This window comes from Brachyistius frenatus, unplaced genomic scaffold, assembly GCF_029030835.1.
Source record: "Brachyistius frenatus isolate BFR_SWC_R1_liver_20210118 unplaced genomic scaffold, ASM2903083v1 Contig_149, whole genome shotgun sequence".
In the NCBI taxonomy this organism is placed as follows: Eukaryota; Metazoa; Chordata; class Actinopteri; family Embiotocidae; genus Brachyistius; species Brachyistius frenatus.
Window position 1 is genome coordinate 52,501 of NW_027210748.1, and position 27,498 is coordinate 79,998.

General features: G+C 42.7%; 1 protein-coding gene across 2 annotated transcripts in view; it reads right to left on the reverse strand.

Moving 5' to 3' along the window:
- Positions 1–19,174, reverse strand: part of ca8 (carbonic anhydrase VIII) — a 22,319-nt gene extending 3,145 nt beyond the window's left edge. The window contains exons 1-8 of one of the 2 annotated variants that reach the window (XM_069715859.1): positions 18,683–19,174; positions 12,781–12,966; positions 12,408–12,532; positions 9,273–9,368; positions 7,367–7,429; positions 7,195–7,243; positions 6,852–6,964; positions 947–1,141 (exon numbers count right to left, since the gene is read on the reverse strand). In XM_069715859.1, the coding sequence (XP_069571960.1) occupies positions 1,007–1,141; positions 6,852–6,964; positions 7,195–7,243; positions 7,367–7,429; positions 9,273–9,368; positions 12,408–12,532; positions 12,781–12,966; positions 18,683–18,755 (840 nt within the window). In that variant the 5' untranslated portion in view covers positions 18,756–19,174 and the 3' untranslated portion in view covers positions 947–1,006. Of the gene's footprint in view, positions 1–946; positions 1,142–6,851; positions 6,965–7,194; positions 7,244–7,366; positions 7,430–9,272; positions 9,369–12,407; positions 12,533–12,780; positions 12,973–18,682 lie in introns of both variants that reach the window. The other variant, XM_069715858.1, reaches the window with a different exon arrangement.
- Between the last annotated feature and the right edge of the window lie 8,324 nt (positions 19,175–27,498).

A 27,498-nucleotide genomic window follows, 5' to 3' on the forward strand; every position in this document is an offset into this window, starting at 1 on the left:
TACACACACAAGGTACTACAATGAGTATATTTCTGCTTCTGCTAAATGAACAAGGCATGCTGGGAAGTGCTAATTTGTTTTTCTAATAACCTCTCTGGGGTGAAGGGAGGGGCCCAACAAAAGTATTTGCACCAAGGCCAATCACAATTATATTAAGGCCAGGACTGTCAGAATAAAAGTCTGATTTCCCTTCTTTTTTTACCCTCCTCTGAGGTCCAAAGGTTCTGTGCTGCCTCCCTGCCGCAGTGCTGCTGAGCTAAATCTGGGATGTCTTCCACACTGTGTGCTGTATATAGGCTAGTCCTAGATTAGTAACTGAACTGGGTTAGTTCTTCCAGGACTTGATCCACTATGCTGTGGTTTCAGAGGACCCTAATACCTCGGGGACAGTATCCCTCCTTCCGTTAAAAGTCTGTCCCATGTGAGGAAATGTGCTGAACTGACTAAACATACAGAGGACAGTGTTTGGTGATAAGTGGAACAAGTGCTGGTGAGGTTTTTTTTTCCTCTTTTAACTTTTAATGTAAATGCTAAATTTAAGATTCACTAATCAACTCTGTGTTTCTCCTCCTCTTTGTAGTTTTGCAGTTGAACATATTCTATTTCTGTTCAGTGTCACTGCCGGCAATAACACCGTTTGCAGAGGGAGGCAGCGGTGAAGAAGCTCTGATAAACCCACTGGACACAACCTGTCAAGAGCCGGACAACACGCAAACACAGTCAATGGCTATAGGTAGTGATTATAATGGAGTATTTAGCAGCTCGGGAGTCAGATTGGTGGAGACCAAAACAGAGCTACAAAGAGAATGAATATTGGACTTAAATTCATCAGAAATACATTCATAGAAATACTGTTCTTTTTAACACTTCAGGAGAATACTTTTTAATCCAGGTGAGTTGCTTCCTGGCTGACGTACTGCATGTCCAATCAGGACAGAGTTGTTACCTTCAGTATTTGAACCTGTAGATCCCACAGTTTTTCTGAGATGGCAGTGGAGAGTGGGAGTCACTGGAAGGCGGCGCGGACCGTCCGGTCGCTGAGCGGTTGGGTGGGACGGAAGTTGTCTCCCAACATCCCATCATTCCCTTCTGGCAGCTCCGCCCCTTTGAAATGAGACCGCAGCCTTCGAAACTCCTCGATCTGTGGAGACAGAAGAAAATACATTTAACATTAAAAATCACAACTGGGTTAAAGCTTCTCATCTCAAAACCCAATTTATCATAAATTTAGCCATATGACGGATTAATGTTGACATCCTTGGATTAAAGTGGCTCATTTACAGATTTTACTATCTATATTTTCTATTTTGCATGACAAAAGAATTCCTGCCAAAATGAAAATATTCAGCTCTTTTTCTGAATATTAATGGCAAAGGGACCTTTTTAAAGCACTTCTACACTGTCTGGTCCCAAAAGAAGAAGCTGTCATTTTCCTCTTTAACATGCTGCTTTTGCGGTGTTGCTTCCTAGAGATACACCGGATCCTTCGAACAGATGATATTTCAAATATTTGCACAACACTCAGACACCTTGAGTGTTTGTTAGACACACTCAGCTGATGAAGCTTTCAGTGCGGAGTAAGAGAAATGTGGTTTAGGGAAAAAGATGGGACCGCACCTTTCGTGGTATCTCTCACGACAGAAAAAAGGCCTTTTAACACAATGATAGTGTGACAGTTATTCCTGGTGACTTCAGTTTCTAACAAGGACAACATGTGCCTCAGCAGATGGATGGACAAACCACCTGCAGTTAATCCCAGTACCACACCAAAGAGTGAAACACACACCTGCCCACGAAAGGGTCCACTAACGGTTGGCCTTGCATCAGCGAGAAGAGGTCACGTGACAAATGTCATGCGACAGAGGTCATTTGACAAAGTACAAAAGGGCTGAAGTCTGTGTAAAGAGGCAGGTTGGGGGTGATTACCGTATTTTTCGGACTATAAAACGCACCGGATTATAAGGCGCACTGTGAATTAACGTGTCTATGTTCACACATAAAACGCACCAGATTATAAGGCGCATTAAGCAAAACAACACAGTCCGGTAAACCAAACTTTCCACTTCTGTACCATTGATTCATTGATGTTGAATTCTTTGGCGCATGTTCTGCTGCGTAGCTAATTGCTTGGAGTTTGAAACCCGCTTCGTAAGCATGCCTCTTAACAGGTGCCATTTTTGGAGTCCTTTTACGTACACACAAATGTCCTGTAATATAATGTTGAAGCACAGTAAGTATTACGTATAACAAGTGGAGGGGGTAAGCGTACTAAATACTGTTCTCTGATTGGTTTATTGTAGCTAACGCATACTCCGGGCGCGGGCTGCCTCACATGAATGCACTTTTAGTTCAGACATTACATTCCTGTTACGGGGCCGATCAGGTCGTGACACATCGTACCGTAATGCTCCGAATATCCATTGAGCGGAGCGGCTTCGTTGCTTACCAAAGTCGTACTTACACATTTCGACAGATTTTTGAGCACATAAAATCGATCAATAAGCACAACAAGTAACCATACATAAGGCGCGCTGGATTATAAGGCGCACTGTCAATTTTGGAGAAAATTTAAGGATTTTAAGTGCACCTTATAGTCCGAAAAATATGGTTGATGGAAAAACACCAGACAGCCTGGAGACCAGTTTGAGTCCGCAAGAAAGTTCTTCACCAAAACCATTTAGTTTTGGTGCCTCATCTTAAACCAAATAGTTTAGTTTTACTAAACTTAACCGCTGTTTTTATTTGTTATTTCTAAACCTAACCATGTGTTTTGTCTTACCCTGACACAGTACTCTCTAGTGGAGGATATCCTCATGATACTGATAAGTTTTGACTGATCTGGTCGTCGACAAGGAACAGCATCTTTTTCTTTCTTCTTTCTCAGACTGAAATGTTCAGATCAGAACTCACAAACGAAGGATCCAAAATCTGACTTGTGTGTTATTGCGGCCGCTGCAGATGTTATCATCTCCACACAAAGGTACTGGGGCGTCGTTGGCAAAACAAACATATCAGTTCCTGTGCTGTCGTGCAACTGGCTTACAGACAGAGGATTTATAGCACACTGTCACAGTGCAAAAGCTGTAGGCATGGCAACAGTTGCTTGATATTTGTATGCACATGTTCACTGTGCACACGCACTCTGGGTCCTCTAGGAGTCAATAATAGCCGGATGTTTGAGCTGTGTATTTTAGATAAGCAGGACCTGCTGTTTTAAAAAAAACTGTTGCTGTTAGCGGAATTCATTCAGCAGTGGTTAAAATAATCATACAGAAAATAAAGACCTACAAATCTCACAAGTAAGTCAGCATGTTCAGTAGTGAATTTAACCGTATCTGTCTGCAATGTTCTATTGTGTTTCCTTCACTCGACTCTACTTTAAACTTTTAATATTAATGTCTTAACAACCTCAAGAGGTTTGTTTTAAGGATAGCCGTTAATCTGGAAGTTTTCAGAGTGTGATGTAAAGCTTCTTTGTGAGGTGCAGGTGAGTTGAGGGGTGCAGAGAGAGTGACATAAAAGAAAGATGCTGTGTGAGATAAAAGGGACCAGATATTTAAAAACCAGCAGGAAGTGGGTTATTGTAGTGTGACCCAGTGATTTTGGATGCTTATCAACACGGTCAGGAGCTGCTGCAGCTGCTTTGACTCACATATCAAGTCACTATCTGAATAACTCAATGCACATATTTATAGATTCAGTTCGCCCTGACGCTTGGTAGTTACTATCATAAATGCATTTATAGATCATTAAAATGCTTCTTATAAGCATGGCAAGGGAAGTTCACTTATAAAGCAGCTTTCATACACAGCGGTCACCTGAACTGTTTTATAAAGGTCAAATTCAACATCTGAATATGACTTGTCTGAGAATTACCATGTTTTTAAGTTTCCTTCAGTGTCAAAGTGATTCATTGATCTTCTGAACATCCACTGCAAACAAGACCTGCTGAGCGCTCATTTCACTTCTGATGGTCCCGATTGACCCAAATGTCAAGAGTCGTCAGCTGTTATCGTCTCTGTAGTTACTGTCTGGGGTTAGAGCCCAGACTTTTAAAACCCCTCCTCTGATCTGTCGTTCACTGCCTGTGGATGAAATATGAAGTGGGTGATTTTCAGACACATTTTTGTGTTCCTTCTTGATGAGCACTGCATCATCTGACTGTTTGTGGGAAGCAACTAAAATGAGATAAATAGTCACATAAATTGTTCTTGCATTTTTTTTTAAAAAGGAAACATTTGTTTTCAATGATTCGTTGAGACACTTTGCGGTGTGTATTAGCACACATGAACTTTCCTGTATTTGTTGTGCGTGTGCCAGTCAGCTGGCTCCCATCTGAAACCCTGTGTACTCTAAGAGAAAGTACAGTTTAGGGTTGATTCTGTCAAAATACAACATGTTAATTGAAGAAATAATGTGCGAGCAGAAACCCTCTCCAGGATCCAGTCGGTGTTAATGTGACTTTTAAATAGAACTTTGTTGCTGAAAAAAAAGGATGCAGAGTTACAGCATCCTTTTCAGGGGGTGAGGTGTTACATCCACGGTGTGTCTGTGTACCTGCCTGGTCTGATTGTTCTCTTTCAGGAAGTCTCACCAACAATTAACTGCTCCAGACCAAATTAGTGGCACCCTATGAGGCTTAAACAAGCCCCACCTCCAACCATCTCCCTTTATCTAATTGTGCCTTGCTGCCCTTGAGCCAGGGTCGTAACAAAAGGTTAAACTCCTTATAGTCTCTGTTGTCTCCATGGTAACTGATGTGACTCTGTGCAGCCACTCTGACAGTGACATGGACCTTTTTCCTATATTAAAAAGCCAATTTGATGTCTGCGCTGCAGCCCAACATTAGCCTCAGTTAGCAGGCAGCATTTATGATCATTTTTACTATCTGCAGATATAATTATGTCAATGAATACTCCTGTATTGTTGTTTGGCATATTAAAACACAAGTGATGTATACTCTGCTGAGCTGCTTCATATTTTGCCTTTCTTTTGCTCTTATTATTCTCTCACATTGGCCTGAGGCAGGAGGATAACTACAAGTCGTTCTTTCTGTTAGCATTTCAAAGGGTCAGCAGGTCAAAGGTCAGCGAGCATCCCATACTGAAATAAATGTCGGAGGGTTACGAACATCTGTCTTTACAACAACCTGCTGTTAGAGAGCCGTGCATGAGGCAAAGGCTGAGTTGAAGTTTAAATCTGTCAAAGGCAATGTGACGGACTGACTGACCGGCAGTGGGTGTAAAGACTTCCTGTACCGCTGTGAATGCCAGAGCGCTAAAGGTCAGAGGTCATGAGTCACAGAGGGGCCAGGACATATTTACTGTATGTGCAGCTACAATGGGACAAGAGAGTTTCAAGTTTCTCTTGTTAGACGACCGAATGAGTATCAAAGTGTAATCTGCTTTATGATCTTATTTCTGCCTTTAGATCCCCTAATTTTAATACTAGCTACATTTTTGCTACTCTGACGAATAAAAGTAAATTGTCTTCCAACAGACATTGAAGAAAATGTAATTTCAAACAACTGAAGTATGATAATTTGCCCCGAAACACAACATGTGAGACAGTTAGGTAGACAAGACTGAGGTTTCACCGAATAAGAAAGGAAATCATACTGAGTCCTGTTTGCTAAAACATAATCTGCCACAGTTTTAAACCTACAGGTTTAATGATGCTGTCATTCCATGTAGGTGTGCCAGTCAGCCAAAGTACCAGTCCGCTGAAAATGATCCACCTGAATGGAAGGCAGCCATCTCTGATTTTACTGCTATATTCAGTCTGTTCATGCTTACCCTGTTTATCAAGCATTGTTAAAATAAGTACTTTTCTTACTTTCCATTTTAAGATATTCACTTACTGCTGAGGCCTCACTTTAAATGCTTTTATTGTGAAACAGCTGCAGGATGAGCTCACAGAGGATGTGGATAACTAATTAATTCTTGCTCATTAAAAGCTAATCTCAATCTAAATTTGAGGATTTTTTTTATTTTTTTATGCAAAGATAAATTGTTTGTCCACTTGGAGACAGTGGAAGAAGCTGTACATAACAGTGATGTACTATTCCCTATCTGAATTTAAGAATCCAGCATCCGTTGGGAGTCAAGTGTCTGTCTGTCTCGTGTCCTCCTCTAAAGCGTGTAATACACCCGTCGGTCCACTAGGGGATATCGTGTCAGGCTCAGCTCTTGTCTTGCGTCGGTGTGAAAGTATACACATGTCTGACCAGCCACTACAAAGAGTGTTAAAGTCAAACACAGGCAGGAGGTCCGTAAGAAAGGACAAGTCAACATGGAATTCTTGTAATATAAGTAAGTTACGTGTTTAACTTTCGTAACATAAGTAAGTGATCCATTATTTATGTAAAAGTACTTATTTTAACCGAAAATCCTAATAGTTTTGGTTCCTAATCCTAACCGTTTTACATTAAACCCAAAAAATGATCTTTTCTCTGATCAAATCCAGCCATGTGGGTTTTGTTGTGAAACCCCACATCCACCCCTCTCCCACCCTCATATATCCATAACTTCATAAGTCTTAAAATTCCCCCACAAAAAAAACATTCAGTTGCATTCAAAACTTAAATAAAACCAACTTTAACTGATCCAAAAAACAACAACAACATTAAAAAAAAAAGACACTTGACCAAGTTGGAGAAGACGACCCAAAAATATCAGGACCAACTTACAGCACAGACTCAACTAGCAGTTAATACTCCAAAGCAGGATTTGTTAAAAGAATAATCAGTGAAATATAGCTGGACAGTAACTGTTTGAATTTTTAAAAGCCAGCTGGTTAAAATGTTCGTAACATGAGAGAAGGAATATAAGTCCTTTGTGTTGATGTTTTACCTGTAACTGTGAGATAGTGAGAGGGTAGCGGTAGAGAATCCAGGTCACGTTTTCACTACAAGGCGGCGTGGTCAGAGATCCTTCGTACACCCAGTAGTCTCTCAGCAACGGGTCTGAGGACACATTTCACATTCACTGTAAAATACATAATCCTGTCCAAAAAACTGTAAAAGTGAAAACAGCATTTATACCTCAACTGTAATAACATCACATTAAAAACTCTACATTGTCTATTAATCTATTTATTCATCCAGTCCTGCAGGGTTTTTTCTGAAATGCGGAGAATAATCTTGAATTTTTTTCACCATCAATGTTTGAGGTTTTATAATCATAATGCACTTACCAGGTAACAGAGTGTTGGGGTTGAAGCAGGGGATTATCTTGTTCTTCCCCTGATGGAAATAAAGTGACACAACAACCGTTACTCTCATCATGTTCCATGTCAACATGCTGAGTATCAATCCAACATCTGAAGATCATCGAACCTGCTCGGATCTTCTCAGTTTCAGTCTCACCTTGTACTGCAGATCCTGTAAAACCTCAGTGATGGCCTTCAGACCCAGATGCTCTTTACCAATCTGATAAAAACATAAACATTTAGAGGTTTCAGTCAGGATTTATCTGCTGACGATAATGTCAACGATTGTCTTCATATGTCAGCAGTGTTTTAGGCCGGGGTTTTAGTTTATATCTGCTGTTACCTTACAGGAAGTAAACAGGAAGTGGAAACCAAAGAAGCTGTTGAAAACAGGACGTGTGAGGTTGACAGTGTTAAGACTGAGGTGTCAAGAGGTCAGGGATGTTTGGGATTAAACGTAGACGATCATTGAAAGCCACTGTTTTTTCACGGGGTGTGTTTTCCTCAGCTGGAAGGACTCAGGTCATTTCTGATTGGTTTCATTCAACGGACATTAATCAAAGGTCTTTAGGAGGTTCTCATGCACACACACTGAGGATTATTCTCTGTGGAAGTCATGATGGAGAGGAATAAGAGGAATTTGACAGGAATGTAGGACATATATAACATCACCCTGGTTGGGTGAATTTAATCTGCAATTAATCTGTTCACTCCTTTAGGAAAACAACTCAAACAATCCCAGGAAGGAAAAACACAGTGAGACTGATAATGTGGTGGAAAAGTCCATGTTTTTAAAAATATGAGACATTGAGGGGAAAATACATTCAAAATATTATAGAAATATATCATGTCAAGCAGATCCTAGTTTATGAGCTCCACCTAGTTTGGCACAACAACATCTTTCCTTCAAAAAGCTTTTAATGTTTATTGAAAGTGTTGGGAACATGAAATAAAGTTGAACTTTAAAGATTTTGAAGGTTGTAGTTTGAATTGCTGTTAAACCGTATTGTGTTGTGTTGGGAGGTTTTTATAGTTCGTCTAACCTTGTTAATAAAAGTCGGGTGGACTGTTTGAAAAAAATTAAAGGAAAATGATTAAATGCAGGGCTGTTCATTGAACTGTTTCAGTTTTGGTTGTATGTGTGACACTGTTCATTGTTGTCAGTTACTTCCTGTTCTCATTGTTTAGTTTTGTCTCTCTGTCCTCTCAGTTTTTCATGTTCACTTTCTGTTATATTTTAATAACTGACTTTCTTCTCGTCTTAACTTCTACCTGTGTCTGATTGTCCTGATTGTTATAAAGTTTACGTGTTTTCTTCCTCCTGTGTCACATCATTGTCGTTACTTAATTTAGTTGTCGCAGCGCTTCTCCTCAGATTCTTGTAAGTTTGTTTGACCTGTACATTTTTTCTTTTGGACCTTTGTTATACTTCTGCCTTTTCTAGGTTTAACTGCCTTCTTTTGAACTCTGGACCGAACATTATTTTTCTATCTTCAAGATTTTGCCTGTTCACTCGCCAATTCATTAAAAACGTCACTTGTTTTTGAGTTGTGTGATTGAGTCCCATTCCTGATTTCATAACAATGTGTACTTAAGTTAACTTAATTTAAGTTACAATTGAGTGTGAATAACACTGACTCGTATTTGTAAAATGTGTCTTCTCTCATTGCCCTGAATGTTTTCAGATCTATACAAATATTTGGGAACTAATTGATGATTTGCTCTTCATTCAAAAAATTCAAGTCCTTTTGTTGTTGGGTTGTTTCTGCAGTTGTTTTTGTTTTAATGGAAATTGCTTCAGTCTTCAAATCGAAATAATTAATATAAAATAAATATATGGTAGATAAGCACGAGTTTCATAATAATTACATCTATTGTGTCAAATAAAAAATGCAGGGTCTAATACACTTATTTGGGTTTTAAGGTAACACAAACTAAAAATACAGAGTAAAAATATGGCTTATATTTTCACTGAATAGAAGCTCATTTTTATACTTCATTGAATATGAATAAAAACTGAGGAAAGTTAACCCTTTATCTGCCTCCTCATTGTGGATGTTTACCTGCACAAAAAGAGCAATGATGAGGACTCCGTTCTTCTTCCCCAGAGCGTCCTCCAGCGTGTTGAACAGAGTGCTGTTCCAGTGAATCAGATGGAGCTGCACACACACAGACAACACAATAATGCAACCTGTGATTGAGAGGTCATTGACGGAAACAGGTGGAGGGAGCATGAGTAAGTATGAGAGCGAGAGAACATCAGCTGGTGGTGACTGAGGGCTTTTACGTTAAGAGAGACAAGTGCAAAGCATCAACCCTCAAACCAGCGACACCAGACTGTAACCGCATATCTGACGAGGCTGAAAACTGCCAAATCCACAACAGTGGAAATATAAATACATCAAATCAGAGTGACATTTGAGCTGTAAGCCTCTTTATGAATATCTGAGACTTTTCCACTGAGCTTTAAGTTTGTGATTTGCAAAAGTAGACAAAAGCTGTCTTAAAATAGTAACTGAAGTACTTTTGAAATATGCAGCCTTGACTTATAAAACGTCTCCTTTTTGCACTTATTTAGCAAAGTTTCAAAGAAAAAAATCTGGAAACTTTCTGTATTCTGGTCAACAAATCCCATGAAAAGACTGAAACCAAGAATGAACAAGTCAGTCTCTTACTGTCCACATTTGTCTCCAAATATGTTGTAGTTCTAAAATGTGAATTCAGTAGTTTCATTAAAACAAAGTCAGAGAAATAAAAAGCTGGTAACTTCAGTTTTCAACTTAAACATGAAGAAATAGGACATTTATATTATATGTTATACATATCTGGTGCTCTAAGAAGTTTTTGGATCTGTATCTAAGATCTCTGTCAAATTAAACTATAGTGTTTGTGTTCATGGTTACGAATGAACAGGTCACCCGCTGTAATGCTGTGGCTCACTGATGGTTTGGACCAAAATGGAGCTCGATGACAAAGAGGAATAGACACAGATTATTTGTTAAAAGGATACTTTCATCAGTTAATCTTATCATAGGATTTGTTGATAGTAACAGAAATAAGAAATATCAACAGACTCATTCTTTAACCTGGATGTCTCAAAAAGTCTCAAAACACAAAGATGTTACAAATTGCTGTCATTAAAATGTATTATTTGGCTGTTTTATGATCTGCCACCTACATGGTTCGATTCAGGCTAATAAAACCACTTGGTTAACTGTGGAGAAAGACTTTTAATGGTTAAACGAATGTCAACGTTTACCGTTGGAAGGAAGATACGAGCAGTCTGATGCTTTTAAAGGCCAAACATCCACCCTGACCTTTTCCATTTCAGGTATTTTTGCATTATATCAACTAAAGGCAGCTTCCACATTTGCCCAAAGACAAATATTTTTATTTGCATAACCGAACCTCATCGCAAGACGGAAACAACAGTATAGGACCAGTTCAAAACCAGTCCTACTGCCATCGTGTTTCACATTTTTTACTCTGAACCAAATCTAAACATGGTACTCCTGGAATGTTTCATGTTGGATTTGGACATGATTTTCTGTTTTTCAGGGAAAATTAGGCAACGAGGAACCGGATGATTAAAATAAGGTTGAAGGTTTATTGCATGTTTGAAACTATGACACCCCTCCCACCATGCTGACCTCCAATCCTGACTTTCCGCCTTGCTGCAGAAATGGCAGGCTACCTTCATCAGTGCAGGATGTTTGTTTTGGATGTAAGTAACTCGTGAGGTGCCGAATTGTCCAGTTTGGACATAATTTCATGGGATTCTGGACTGCAGCAGGAAATAGAGGCATAAAGTCAGCAAACTACTTTTACTTTTTTTTAAATTGCAAATTCTCATTTTAAGGTATGCATGTTTGACATAAGTGATAGCAGTTACTAAAAGATATTGGTAACAGCTCTAAAAGAAACTGACCATTGACCCCTGAATGAAAAAATGAAGTAGAAATTAAATCAAGTTGCGTTTTTTGGCATTTCAGTTTTGACCCTAAAAGTCGAGTGAAATGCCAGACATTAGTGTCAGGACATGCTGCCTGAGAGACGGCACCCGAGGTCATCATTTTGGCCTTTGAAGACAGTCAAAGGTTTCGTAAATACACTTATTTATGTGAAGAACTATCTCTGTGTCTTGTTTCCGAGTGTGGGTGGGATGACGGGCGGATCAGTGTGGCATCTGTTTGGATCTACGTTCAGACCCCCACCGATGGTCACCAGGTTTAGGTTGTGACCGAAAGAATGAGATCGTGGATTCAAGCGGCTGAAATTAGTTTCCAAAGGGCTGAGCCTAGAAAAGAAGCTCCAACATCCAGAGGGAGATCATAGGAGCTTCTTCACGTCTAACAGACACAGTTGGACGATGGATGGATGGATGGAGGGAGGGAGGGATGGATGGATGGATGGATGGATGGATGGATGGATGGATGGATGGATGGATGGAGGGAGGGAGGGAGGGAGGGAGGGAGGGAGGGATGGATGGAGGGAGGGAGGGAGGGAGGGAGGGAGGGAGGGAGGGATGGATGGATGGATGGATGGATGGATGGATGGATGGATGGATGGATGGATGGATAGATAGATAGATAGATAGATAGATAGATAGATAGATAGATAGATAGATAGATAGATAGATAGATAGATAGATAGATAGATAGATAGATAGATAGATAGATAGATAGATAGATAGATAGATAGATAGATAGATAGATAGATAGATAGATAGATAGATAGATAGATAGATAGATAGATAGATAGATAGATAGATAGATAGATAGAAAAGTAGACACAATGTTTTATTAGTGAGCTTTAGTGATGTGAGTATGTCATTTTCAGTTTTGGAGAAAGAAGACCATTACCTCAATTTCAGTTTAAAGCTTTTCTTTCAGACCATTGAAATAAATAAACCTAAAATAAAGAGACCCTCGCTCCACACACTCATACAAACACTTTGATTGTGACTGTGAAACCACGTTTCTGAGCAGCTTCAGATGTCAGAGGTGCTACTTGTTAGAGAAGAAGGACTCGACAAGCTGCACTGTTATCTGAGGAAGGACGAAGGCCAGCGGCAGTCTAAACATATGAACACTGTGATTCTTTGCTATTTCAGACGTGGTGGTGGTGGTGGGGGGGGGGGGGCTTCATGGTCATGGCCTTACTTCTGTGTGGTGCACGTGTGTGCTTGCACCATCTACCTCCATGGGGAAAGCCTTGAAGTTGACAGTGTGCTCTGATCCCCTCTGGTTCTCTTTGCCCCAGTGGAATCGAACCTCGTGGAGCTCGTACTCATGATCGCTAGGCAGCGGACCACCGGTAACCACTGGCAACGGCACAGGAAACCCGGGGCATTGTGGGCAAGCACACACAGGAAGCAGGAGGCAGATTAAAAGAGGTCAGAGCAAAAGTGAGAGAGAGAAAGGGGTCATACACAGATACACATTATGTATAAAATACATGCATCACTCACCAATAAACTACCAAACAACAAACATGCACCATGTGTTGTAAGAAGCTCTACAGTAAACGTGTTGTGGGTGCTGACATCATGTCGTATCTACTGGGAGTCACCTGACTTGGACTTGAGAATGATGCGGACCGTGTGTCCCTCATTGATGACCTCACAGTCCCGACACACCACATAGTTGGGGGACAAACCGACGTCCAGGAGCGTCGGGTCATACTGAGCCTCCCTGGAGTTTAAATTGATGGGAGACTGGTACTCCCCGTTGGCTGCTGGGAAATGGAGTCCCCACTCTACACCTGTGAGTAGAAATATTCACACAAAACACACTTTAAGTGAGGCACAATTTCATATCATTCTTCTAAAATAAGTCTGTTTTTCAGGGTATTTGTAGTGTTCCCATCATGTAAACTGTGTTCACACATTTTGACTGGCCGATGCAGGAAAAGCAGGTGTCACTAAAAACTCATTAGATTAACAGTGGTTGCACTCCGGCTGCGTTCAAATGGAGCTCGTGAGTTTGTGTTTACGACATTAAGTCGTTTGCACCGTGTGCTCTGCGTTCAAGTGGTTAAGTCATAAAGACACTGTTGCTAGGCAACAGCAACATGGATGGCGTCTAGAAGCCACAGAGGCTAACAGTTTAGCAAGCTAACAGGCTAACATCATGCAGGAAATACAAAGACACAGAGAAAAAAAAACAGGCCTTTGGGAAGATCAACATTTCCCTCAGACATTCAGCTATTATCTAAGTTATGAAGACAAACTCTGCATAACTCAAATTAATATTTATTAGCTTAACATCCAACAAAAAATTTACCTCCATGCCCTCTGACATTTTGGTAAACGTCAGCAAACACGTCACAACTCCTGAACTCGAGGCTTACAGAAAATTTAGAGTCCCGACCTTGTGAATACCACAAGAGGGCGGCGTTCACGTGGACTCTTCTCGTGTACGCGGTGAATACAACCCCATTGGAACGCAGCGTCTGTTCAGGTGTCCTAGCAGCCTTCAAATGTGGTCGTGTTTACGAGAAGAGTCGCTTTGTCTTGCTGTACTGACGACCTTCGACCTTTGAATTCTCCGAAAGCCCGCCTAATACCTTGCTTAATTGTTAGCCTCAGTGGCGCCACACTACCAGGTTTCTACTTACAGTATGTCACCTAGTGACAGCTGCACAGGTGACAACCAGCCCAACTTTGTTGTTTGGAGTCATATTTGCTATTAGTGGATGATACATGACAAGATACAGCAACTTAAGCTTTACAATGATGCCTTGATGTCCTTTTTTTTCTGATTGTCTGCTACAACAGGAGTTTTACAACCTAAACCATCTCTTACTGTTAATTGGTCCAACCCAATTTAGTCAGTGCTTGAGAGGTCGGACTTTACGCACAGATTTAATGATGGATTCGTCAACACAGGATTAAATCCAGGACCCTAAAAGTGAGGCAGCGTAATGGAACTCAGCCGTCATTCATTTTCTTATTTCCACCTGTGATTTTCCTACTATGACGTGTCAAAACGTCTCATTTACGTGTTTGTAAGCCATGCAAGCGAGCTAGCGTGCACAAACCAGTACAGTTCATGATTTTAAATACACGTGTTACATGGGGTCAACAGTGCAACTGAACCAATGCTTTAATTATAAGAACAGCATCAGGTCTTCATCAAAGCTCCTGTTCAAGAGACAGTGAGTGGTTCATACCAGAAGCCCATTAGTCAAACTTTTATCAACCAGTTTTACAAGATTAATACATGTTAAAAAGTAGTTATAGCAAAATATGTTTCTGAAACAGAAGGGAAAATATGGATTTCCCATTTACATGTGTGTTACATGAGGTTGATTAAGATAAAGTGTCCAACCCCATGTGTGGCAAACACTTTCTGACGGATCAGACCTGATGTATGGGTTTAATGTTTTAATGAATAAAGCACATCTATCCATCTTTTCCCCCAATCAGCTGTCATTCAGCAAAATCATTGATCCGAGATCGAGTAATCTGAACAAGCAAAGCTGTATTTTACACTTTTAGTTCACTTGAAGTAAACAGAGGGAGAACTTGTGTTGCAATGCACAGCGTAATGACAGAAAAATCTGTACTTTCAGAAACGCAAAAAGTGACCAAACACCTCAGATGCTGGTGAAAACAACGGCCGGAGGAATTATGTTTTCGGTTTGTTGATCTGTCCCGTTGTCTGGGAGCGCAATGTCTCAGGAACACCTCAGGGAAAGCTCTTTAAATCTGATTCCAGTTTGGAGACTCTGAGAGAAGGTTGAAACCTCTGGAGATCTATCTTTTGTTTAAACAGCTGTTCATTTTCTTGAATCATTCACTGTATTATCCTCAACCTGATTAATCGCCACCCTTTCATCTTTATCCTCTTAAAGAACACATTTATATTGAGGCTAAGTCCTCTGTGTGCATGTATATATATACTGTGTGTGTGTGTGTGTGTGTGTGTGTGTGTGTGTGTGTGTGTGTGTGTGTGTGTGTGTGTGTGTGTGTGTGTGTGTGTGTGTGTGTGTGTGTGTGTGTGTGTGTGTGTGTGTGTGTGTGTGTGTGTGTGTGTGTGTGTGTGTGTGTGTACTTGTATTACTTATGTTGTCGGGACATAAATCTGTTTACACAGTAACATTCATACATTCACAGTAACGGGGACAAAAAGTTGGTAATGTAAATAATTAAATTTGAAGGTGAAGACTTGACTTGAGGTTGGAACGAGGGTTAGGTACTGTAAGTAGTTACGGTTGGAGTTACAGAAAGCCTCCAGGATGGGACTGTAGGTCAGTGTAACATCGTCTGAGGTGATGAGAAGAGTTGTTTCAGAATGACATATCGACGAATGTTACAAAAACCAGCCATTCTTTTATTTTGAAACTGGCTCTCCTCCTTTCACCCTGTTTGCTTCTCTCAGTGTGTGAATAAGATTTCTTACTGTGATTGTGACAATAGGAGCTTTGCTGTGAGCAGAGGACCGAGTCTAACGTGCCTGAAAACAGATTGAAGCAGGTTGTGGCTGCAGAAAGAAGGTCAGCCTGTCCTAGATGGGAGAGTTGACATTCAGAGTTACTGCATACTGTGTAAAATAGATGTTGTAATATCTTTGACCAAACAACAGCAGGAAACTACATTAGATAAAGAGAGTAATACGACAGGTAGAGAAAGTGACACCACAAGTCTAGATTCACTTCAGGTTTCAGTGCAGCGAGAGCAGCGTGCAGTGTGTGAAACCTTCTGTGTTCATGAGAATGAACTCAGCTCCACTCTGCTGCAGCAGACCAACTCTCCACATCCACTATTCACTCTGCAGCGGGAGGGGGGGGGGGTCACATTCCCTCTTTCCTCAGCAACTAGCCTTGACAACTATTTAGTGAGAGCAGCGAGTGTTTCACTGCTGATACACTACTAGAGCTGAAAAGGCTGTGCAAAACTCTGTTTGGAAGGATACAGAAATGAGTTTTTGTTGTTTGTTTGGTAAATTGTAGTCAAGGAAACCCAAAAATAATGTCTTTATGCTAAGCTAGGCTATTCAGCTCCGCATAGCTTCATGTTGACGGCCCAAACAGGAGACTGGTACCTCTTATAACTCTCCAAAAGAAATGTATTCACTGTTTCCTTCATATATTTTCACATAGACTGGTTTACGTTTCTCATTCCGAAAAACTGAAAGGTGATGCTGGGTTTCATATTCTGTCAAAATTACACCATTTTGACAAATCTCACCGAAATTCCTGCAGTTTGTCATGTTTATAAAGATCTTCTGGGAGCATTAAAGAACTACAGCCCCCATAAATTGTTGCCAGGTGAGGAGTCTCGTACTTCCTGTCTGTCAGAGCAGAATCTCCAGCTGTTTTTGGATCTTTTATGGAGCCTGGTCAGTCACTTGATGCTCTGTTTTTGATGGAGTGGCAGCATGCAGTCGGCCTGGAGTGTCCTTTTCAAACAAACAAAGCAATGAACCAAAAGCAGCGAAAAGCAGCTCGGAGAAGCAGCGTAGGAATTTTACAGCTATTTAATTCAGTTAATGATCAGCTTATTTTTCTATATCATCAGGCTGCTTTTGACTTGATGTTCATTTTGTGAAGTCATCTGTAGTGAAAAGTAATCTGTTACAGCCAGAGTAAAGTTTAAAAACAGTCTGAATGCAGTAACACTGCAAATATTTGGAATAATTGGAACACTAAATAATTCTTATAACTTCAGCCCTGGCTTAGTGTTTGTGATCCATATATCACTGTCTTATTTATGTGTACAACGTGTTCCTCATCATTCAGTATACTTACAGTCAGAATTACACAGGTCAGTATCACTGTTCATCCCTCCATGCTCAGGAAAGGCAGCGACAGGAGGAAGACAGAGTGAAACAACACAACAACACTTAACTGGATGACATATTGTAACCTATGGCAGAGAGTTTAATATTCGTAAACCAGATGGCTTTAAGTGTCTGTGTAAGTATTTGAATCTAGAGTCCAGACTTTCTTCTCCTACATGGAAAAGTTTCACTGGAGCACCAGTCAGCTCCAGGTGAGCTCAGCCACATTAGTGTCGCATCTTGTTCGGATAAAGATATAAAAACAAACTTTGTGGCGAGTTAAAGGGGCACTCCACCAATTCTTCATGCAAAGAATCAGTCACGAGGAGAACTATGAAGCATTTGAAACACTTGTTTCCTGTTGCTCTGGAGGAGCTTCATCATATCTGAGATGGCAACACTGATGCTTGGAAACTTTAGAGCAGAAAGCTTGAATTTCAAACTGGGAGTATAAAGTCAGTAAAGTTTTTTGTGTGTGTGTGTATATAGTCTGTGTGTGTATTTATTAATTGCTCTTTTCTTTTCTAAAATAATATTTTTTTTATCTGTCTTATTTCTTATATCTTATACATATTTGTAAAAGAAAATGTCTTGTACATATTGTACATCGACTGAACAAGCTGGACACCTCTCACCTCCTCAATGAGGCTGTAGGAGCTTTAAGCAGCTCCTTTAGCGTAACTGTAAAATTGCAGAGAATTCTGGGATTCATCGGTTCATAATATCATTAAAAGATTCAGAGAATCTGGAGAAATCTCTGAACACAAGGGACAAGGCTGGAAACTATTATTGGATGGTGGTGATCTTCGGGCCCTCAGGCAGCACTGCATTAAAAACACACTATTCTGGAGTGGAAATCACTGCATGGGCTCAGGAACACTTGTGAAAACCATCATCTGTGAACACAGTTCATCCCTGCGTCCACAAATGCAGGTTAAAACTCTCCAAAGAAGAAACCAGATAGAAACATGATCCAGAAACACCGCCGCCTTCTCTGGACCGAGATCATTGAAGATGGACTGAGGTGAAGTGAGCATATATTTTTCATAAAACAATGCAAGTTCTCAGCTTCATCATTTGATATGTTGTCTTAGGTATATTTTCAATTAAATATGGGTTTATGTAATTTGCATATCAATGCATTTCCTTTTTTATTTACATTTTACACAGAGTCCCATCTTTTTGGGAAACATGATTGTACTGATAATATGTTCAATACACTGCCATCTATTTGTTTCCGAGATGTCAATTATGCATTGCAAACACTGGGCTTTACACAAGTTTAGCAATACTTCTTCCTAAAAAATTATGAGAAATGATATAACATTTGAAATGCAAACTACAAAAGCTAAATCCTCAGCTCTTATTATGGGACCTGATATTTGGACTTCTATTTGCCTTCCACTGTAGAAGAGAAGAGCAATCTGCAACACAGAGGAGTAAAACCGACAGTCACTTGTTTTAAATTAATTTGTACATCTTGTCTGGACAGATTTTTTTTTTACAGTGTACTAACCAAACTAAGTCTTTAAAGTCAACACTGCAAAACTCCCCTTAAAGAATGACCAGGCTGACACAGAGAGGACAGCCAGCTCCACGGTGCGTAAAGTGTTGGATTCAGATCCCTTCACATCCACCTGGACCCTCAGCTCATCTCCCCGTATCCCCTCACACACCGATGAGCCTACCTTCTTCGTAGCCCCAGTTTAGCTCATCTTTCCCCGGGATATAATCCGACTCCTCGTTCACGCTGTCAGCCATGGTGCTCACTGTGGGTCCAAAGCAGTCTGTCCTCCAGCGGACTCCCAGTCAGGCTGCTTCTGTCCGCTCACTTGGACACAAACTGAAGTCTCGCTGCCTGCTGGACGGAAGCCGAAAACTCTCTTTAACTTTCTTCTTTTATGTGTGTGATTTATTTTCTTGTCCTCCTTCTTCCTTGTCTGTCTGTCTGTCTGTCTGTCTGTCTGTCTGTCCTTTGAATGTCACTGACTGATGGGATCGCAGCGTTGTTTCTCTCCTTCCTCTCTGTTGCTGGTCCTCCTCTCTCTCTCTCTCTCTTTGTCTCCCCTCCTCTCGCTCTCTCTCTCGCTCTCTCTCTCTCTTCCTCTTCCTCTCTCTCTTTGTCTCCCCCCTCTCTCTCTCTCGCTCTCTCTCTCTCTTCCTCTCTCTCTTTGTCTCCCCCCCTCGCTCTCTCTCGCTCTCGCTCTCTTCCTCCCTCTCTCTTCATCTCCCTCCCTCTTTCTCCCTCTCTCTTCCTCTCTCTCTTTGTCTCCCTCCCTCTTTCTCTCTCTCTCTTTCTCTCTGTCTTTCCTCTCTTTCTCTCTCTTTCTCTGTTTTCTGCAGGTGTTCTTGTTCACTCTGGCTCTTTTCCAAAAATAATGAGAAAATGAATGTGTCTTTTCCACCCTGCCCTCTCTGCTCCCTTTGTTACACAGAAATAAACTGTGAAGTGTCTCAGGTTTAATTATTTTCCTTCTATTACATTATAAATGTTCCAGTTTGACTTGTGTGTTACGTTTTCCTGACCTTTCTGCTGGTTTACCCTGCTGGTGTGTGTGTGTGTGTGTGTGTGTGTGTGTGTGTGTGTGTGTGTGTGTGTGTGTGTGTGTGTGTGTGTGTGTGTGTGTGTGTGTGTGTGTGTGTGTGTGTGTGTGTGTGTGTGTGTGTGTGTGTGTGTGTGTGTGTGTGCCAGCAGGAAGGTCATGCTGATGTTTCTGTTGGAGGAGAACCCACCTTTGGGTGAAGGGAGCAGCAGCAGTTGAGAAAGCAGCAGGACGTAGAAGGTGAAAGACTGAACTGTTCTCCAACCCTGATGACTTCAAGATGGATGGAGAAGCACACTCCCAAACACCCACATTTCCTTTTGGCAACAGCTCTGCGCTCCGTCCCAAGTTTCACTGAGGATTGTGCCAGCGCATTCACTCTTGAATCCCTACTGGATTCATTTAAAAAGAGGACTGGATTTTGTAGAAAAGCATGTGATAAAAGGCAAAAGGGACAAATAGTTTCCTGATTATTCCTCCTTGGTTCTTTTCTCTCTTCCTTAATCCATACCCTGCAGGCTGCTGATGTTAATTGCCCTACATTCTTTATGAGGAAACTGTCCTCAGAGCCATCTAAATGAAGACAGGCTCCCTTGTTTCTATGCTGTGGATCCAAAAACAGAACACACGGTCTCTCTGCTTGTGGTCCACATCTGCACCGTGGACACATTAAACTACCAGCAGGGCCCGCGGCAAAAATCCACCATTGGGCCCCTATGTTGGCCCTCATATGGACGTTTTACCTTATTTACCCAGAAACCAACCAGCACTTTAGAGCATGGAAAACAGTTCTGATGACGGATTAATATCCAAGTATTTCTTTTTAATTTGGTACAAGCTTCTTACAGGAGAATATTTTCACATTTTCTGGTTTTACATGGTCGTAAACTTGTAAAAGAAATGTGGGCTGTGTTGAGTTTTCATCATTATTAGGAAAGGAGTATGTTGACCTGAACTTCAGGGAATGATGGCAGGCCTTTATCGGTTCTTTTTTTAATGAACTGAACTATTGTAGTCTTAAAGTACTTCACTAAATGGACGGAGGATGCGTCATACTTTATTTCAAAAGCACACATTTCTAACAAATATGAAAATCATGTGGACAGAGATAGTGTAGAGTTGACCTGTTGCTTCTAGGACCTCTGGGACCTCTGGGTAGGTGCCCACTTTGCTTGATCAGTAATCCAAATTTGATCTACACATACTGATGCTACATGGAGACGTTAAAGGGGCCTGTTTCCAGTCCAAACCACAGACCCACCCATTTATCTTTAAGTTACAACAGGTAAAAACTATTCAACAAAAACTTCAAACTTGGTCTTGTTGTGTTTTTGTTGCATAATGTTGTTTTAAGCTGAGTGGTGATGTAAAGGTAATGTTCTGATTACAAAGAGGGAATGCCATTAGTTTTGCAGGTATTTCTAACTACCTCTTCATTTTCAAATTTGGCCCTGATGTTGCCAAATAAAAGTCAGAGCAAAAGTTATTTTGAATGAATGTTTGCATCTAATTTCATGGCACTGTTGGGATGTTACTTGAAACCCTGAATGTAAAGCTGCTGCTGCTGCTGCTGGTGCTATTTGAAGGGTCAGTGGATGACCACAGTTCATAGGTTTCTTTCTTTAGGGGACCACAAACATCTGCAAAAATTAATTTCAACCCATTCAATATTTCTGAGGTATTTCAATCTGAATCAATGTGATTGACTGGCTGAATGACAACCATCCATTGATTTATGTTCCACACACTGACTGGTTTATGCAAAACAATGACGGTGTATCCTCCACTCCAAAGTTTACTGAAGTTTGTTATTTATATAGATATTTAAATACATTATTATTTTTGTATTGAGATTTTGTAACTGTAGATCATTTTCTTCAGCTTGTTCAGCATTTCTTCATCAAATTTAAAGAGTTTGAGACGTAGAGCATGTTCAGACTCATTACTTTTACCCTGTTACATTAGAAAATAGGTCAGGAGGAAGCCGGCCACCGTCACCACACACACACACACACACACACACACACACACACACACACACACACACACACACACACACACACACACACACACAGTCAAATAGTTTCGTAGCTACACTTGTTAAAATATTCACACTTTACCTCTGACTTTAATCAGGACCTCAGACAGGACGTTCTGTCCATGAGGACTACTGGCCCTGACAAAATCTGTTCCAATGAGGTAATACACACACAAGCACACACACACTGACGTCACCTCCAGAATACGGCTCTTTGCTTCACCCTACAGGCCATAAGCAGCAACTACAGCTTAGCTCAGCAGTGACTTCAAACCAGCAGCATTCGTTGGCCTTCAGTGACCTCCTTGGAAAACTCTTCTCACATTCACAACCTAACTTCGCATTAAGCTCTACTTGCTGCCCTCAAGTGGTTTAGTGTTGTATATAAGAGGAGACATTGCCTTGTTTGCACTGTTTGTAACCCTCAAATCCAAAATCTCTGTTTGATGAACGGGACTTTACACTTATTTCTCATGTACAAAAACACACGTCACTCTTTCATTTTTTGACAGAGTTGTATTATATGCTACAGTGTTTGATACCTTTAATCTGAGTATATTATTTTAATTATTTTTTTTATTAGTTATTATAAATTGTTAGAAACTACTGATTCTTTCTAAGTATTAAATGCACATCCAACAACTCTTTTTGCTGACATACAAGAAAGTATTGTCCTCATTACTGAGGCAGTTTAGATTTAACATTAACACATGAAATAGCTGGGGGGAGTCCAGTCTGTAGACTACTGTAACCATGGCAACTCACCAGCAAAGCTAAAGGATCACCATGGAAATTAAAAAAGGCTTTCATTCCCCTGTTTGTGAATTAGAGATGTAAATTAGAGATGAGCCAGTGAAGTGTAGAGGACATTCAGGGGATGCTGGGAAACAGAATCTCATCCTCCACCAGAAAATAAAGTCTGTTCTGTACCTGAACTCGATTCTATGTCTGTATTTGGGTCCTATCCTGTCCCACCTCATAACAGAGTCGACCTGCTGAGAAGCTGCAGACTTCAACACACTCAGTGGCACTTTCCAAATGTTTGCAGACCTCCTCCGATGCACTTAAGACTTCCTGTGTGTTGAAACTGAACTCATCGATCTGCAGGGAAATCCAGAACTCGAGGCCAAGTTCAGGAAGACAAAATGAAAGTGATCAGAATCACTGTCGTTCTGCCAAGAGCTTTCCAAGATACTTAAGAGGACCGTGTGCCTTTTTGGAAGCTCATATCTTTATGAAAAACGAAAGATTTAAAAGATATTGAAAGGTTCCAGATATATTGGACTGTGGTGGCGGGGCGGGGTTTGGCTCAGCTGCAGGAGGGACTGTGGAGAGACTTAATTGGCCCCAGCTGAAACTGATCCCTGATTGTCCCTCTCTGGCTTGATAAAAGGGAGCAGCAGGACACCAGACACGAGGGAGGACATGGAGTAGCAGGGTGGCTGCGAGACAGACAAAGGACACAGAAAGTGTGTATGAATGCAATGTATGTTTGTGGTGGAATAAACACCTTGGAAACCCGACTTCAGCCGACTATAGTCATTCATGCTGGGAAAACCCACCGGTGGTAGGAAGATGCATGTCACATGGACCAATAAGACCGGACTGTCTCAGTCAGCACTAAACTTTATTTCTCTCTTCCAAAGGTCCAAACTGTCTTAGTAAATGACATGTAAATAGAAACTAGCAGTCGTTAACTTTGTCAGTGTGGAGGTAGTTTATATATCCTGTGTATGTATATTAGGATTGATAACATTATATGTAATATCATAGGAACTTGTGATCAGTATCAGCAAACTTATTAGTATATATTTCCACCCTGTCACGACACTATATGCGTGACTGTGAAACTGACAATGTAGACCTCATATTGCTGTTCATAAAGGAACTCTGTTTGATCACATGACACAAATGGTGGGTTTCTTAAAGCAGAACTAAAGGCAGCCTGCCTACATGTGATCTGTACTTACCTACGGACTATTGTCTGTTCTAGGAGTGAATGATAGTTGTTTTGTGTGATGTATTGTTATCACAACAATGGGTGTTTGTTAAATGTATGGACATATGGCCAGTCAGCTGGCATCCATGTGTAGACCTATGCTTAGTCAGGTGACACCTGGGGCACAACAATTCTACCTATGATAGGGGCGTGACTGATTGTGAAAAGTACGTTCCACCCCATGACTATGTGACGGGAATGTATGAAGGCTTTACGTTTTTCTCAAGAAGTTGGAGAACTTTGCAGCCCAGCAAGCTGTGAACTTCTCACCATGCTGCATGTCCAATAAAGAAGTCTTCTGAATTAATCTTTGACTCCATCCTCATCTGTGACCTGTCTCCTGAAATTGACCACCACATCAGCCTTGGAGAATTTAAACAGACTCTAATAGACACACAACAGCCTGTGATGCAAAATAAAAAATGGTTGTATGTGAAAATCAGGAAAAAAGGGATAACTGTTGTCTGTAACATTTCATCTGTAAAGTCAACAGTGACAACAAGAGTATCTGTAGTGGAAATTAAAATGCAGTGGAGTAGAAACATAAAGTCTGAATAAAATACTTTCACAGTCAGTTATAATAAGTAAATACTTGAGTAAATGCACTCCGTTACAAACACACTCTCCAGCCCACTTCCTGGTAAACAATGTGAGTCTCCTTTGTCATCATCGGACCACATTTCACTCAGATGAAGACTTTGTGTCGAGAACTGACGGAGACAGAAAGAGTTCACTGACTGCTGCTGATTAAAGACTTGTACTGGAAACTGCATCAGTGGATGAATGAATGAATATCAACATTTTGTTATGTTTATGTTTTCATTTGCTTCGTTTGTGACTTATTGTTCACTCCTGTAATATTGTGGTAGTGGGGCATGGTTTGGCGCAGCTGCAGGAGGGACTGATTGGGGGAGTGGTTCAGGGAACGGTGCCTGGAACAGGCTTAATTAGCATAGCTGCAGTGAATCACTGATTGTCTCTCCACATAAAAGCTCTAAGAGGTCACCGGACGGGGCTCACTCCTGGGAACACTGAGCAGCAGGCTGGCTGCGGACAGAACGTGTGGAACGTGCTTGAATGGCCAGCAGGAGACCACAAGGGATGCAAGATATTGGTTGTGTGGAATAAACACGTTGACAAACTATACTGTGGCTGGTTGTTCTGCGTTCGGGCCGGAAGAACCCTTGGTGACGGCAAGATGTCTGTCACACTGGCACCCAATGTGGGGCCCGGCATGAAGACGGACGGACAGCACATGGACTTGGCGGTCATCGCCCTGGGGCAGATGCTGGGGGAGATGGCTGCCATGCAGCAGGACCATGGCAAGGCCAACAGTGGGTTCCCGGCAGCGCGTCATGCCCAAGCAGAGAGGCAAGCTGAGGCGCTGGAGCATGCGGTGGAGCCACTGGAGCGGATCATGGTCCAAACAGAGCGTCCCAGGAGGGTGTAGGAAGTCGACCACCCACTGGATGGCCAGGCACTCCTTCTCCACTGTGCTGTACCTGGCCTCCCTCTACAATAGCTTCCGGCTGATGTACAAAACAGGGCGGTCAACCCCCCATACCTGCTGAGACAAAATGGCCCCCAGCCCTCTGTTCGGGTAAAGGGAAAAGAGAAGCTAGGTGTGTGGAGGAGTGGTTCCCCACAGAGAGCCTGTTTTACCCTCTCAAACACCAACTGGCACTGCTCCATCCACTGGACCGGATCTGAGGCACCTTTCCGGGTCAGGTCGGTCAAGGGACTGGTCAGATCCGCAAAGTTCAGGATGAACCGTCTGTAATAACCCGCCAGCCCCCAAAACTGCCTCACCTCTTTTTTAGTCTTGGGCAGGCTGTGATAGCTGCCGTCTTGTCCACCTGAGGGCGCACTTGCCCGCCACCCGAGTGGTACCCCAGATACCGTACCTCCCTCCGTCCAACTGCACACTTCCCTGGGTCTGCGGTGAGCCCAACCTGCCTCAGGGACTCCAGCACCGTGCCCACCCGCTGCACATGCTCCACCCAGGTGGTGCTGTGGATGATAACATCATCCAGGTAGGCGGCAGCATATGCAGCATGTGGACGCAGCACCCGGTCCATGAGGTATTGGAAATTTGCTTGGGCAAGGAACAACCCAAAGGGAAGTGTGGTGAATTGGTATAATCCAAACGGAGTGGAGAAGGCCGTTTTTTCCTTGGACTCTGGCGACAGAGGAAGCTGCCAGTAGCCCTTGATTAAATCCAGTGTCGTAAAGAAACCTGCAGTGCCCAGTCGGTCCCTACTCACTGAAAAGAGCGGATATGACTGTGCTGCGTCGGCACGCACCAACTGACCATCAATTCTTATCACTTGGTCAAAGGCAAAGCGTAGAGTATCATCACGAGACTGCTCAAGTGGAAAATCCTCCATGGAGTGCAATTCGGAGGGTTCCCCCTCCCCGTCTGCAGTGTCGGGGAGGGGGGACACACATATCACATGACCCTGTCTGCCGTGAACACACCCCCTGCACACTGCCCCATTAACTGCTGAAACCCGGGCCAATCTGTTCCCAAGATTAGGGGGTGCGTAAGGTGGGAGCTAACTGCAACCTTTACTCTATGTTTTTCCCCCATGTATCTAATTTCCACTGACACAATTGGATAATCGTGAACATCCCCATGCACACACCTAACTTACATTGCCTCCACTAATGCCCCAGGCCAAACCAGGCTCTGGTGAATCATAGACTGTGTACAGCCAGAATCCATCATTGCCTGATGTACACCCCCCTGGATCCTTACCAGAACGCAGTATGTCGTCCCTGGACCGGGGGAGGGTGTTGGAGGGCTAGCAACCCGGATCACCTGGCCTACGTCTAGGCGTGGACACTCCTTCCGGCAGTGCCCGGGCCGCCCACACCTCCAATACTCCTGCTCTGATGTCTGAGGGGCCCCCTGTAGGTTGGGAAGGGTGCCTGTAGCTGCTGGGACCTGTGGAGACACGACCGGAGGAAGAGGGTGAGACCGCGGAGATGGTAGCGGCCGAGCCGGGAGCTGTCGTTGTGACCTTTTCCGAGGGGCAGGAGCCAGCGGGCGCCCACTGGCTTCCCGACCGCTGGGGTGGACAGCGAGGTCTACCCCACCAAATGATGGCGGTCGCCAGTGACGCGGGACAGTGGCAGCGTACCCACGCTGATGTTTTGACCGGCAGCCCCTCCACAAACTGTTCCATCACCACCTTCTCTAGTAAGACCTGCTCCCCCACTGAGCTCCCTGGGTTGCAACCATCTGGCCGCAGCGTCCCTGAGCCACTGGGCATGGGCGAAGGGCCAGTCCTCGGGCTCCAGCCTGGCCTCGCGAAACCGCTGTCGATGCTCCTCTGGTGAAAGTCCCAGCTGGTCCAGGATGGCTTTCCTCACGTCAGCGTAGCTGTTTCTGGCTGCCGGTGGAAGCCCCAGGGCTGCCCGCTCTGCCGCTGGCCAGCCACACCCTCCACCATTACCTTGAACATGCTGATGAATGACTGTGCATCGTCTGCTGCAGTCATCTTATGTAGGTGCACCCCTGCCAATGTCGAAGAGGCTCGAGTGCCTCAGCTTGCCTCTCTGCCTGGGCCTGAAATGCCACCAGGATCCCGCTGTTGACCTCGGCGTGGTCCTTCTGCCTGGCCACGATCTTCCTCAGCATCTGCCCCAGGGCGATGACCGCCAAGTCCATGTGCTGTCTGCCGGGCCCCACTTTGGGTGCCAGTGTGACAGACAACTTGCCGTCACCAAGGGTTCTTCCAGTCCGAACGCACAACAACCAGCCACAGTAGAGTTGGTCAATGTGTTTATTCAACACAAACAACCTCTTAGTTCACTTGTGCTCTCCTGCCGGGCATTCGAGCACATGCCACAGCCAGCCTGCTGCTCAGTGTCCCCAGGAGTGAGAGCCGTCCGGTGTCCTACTAGGTTCTTTTATGTTGG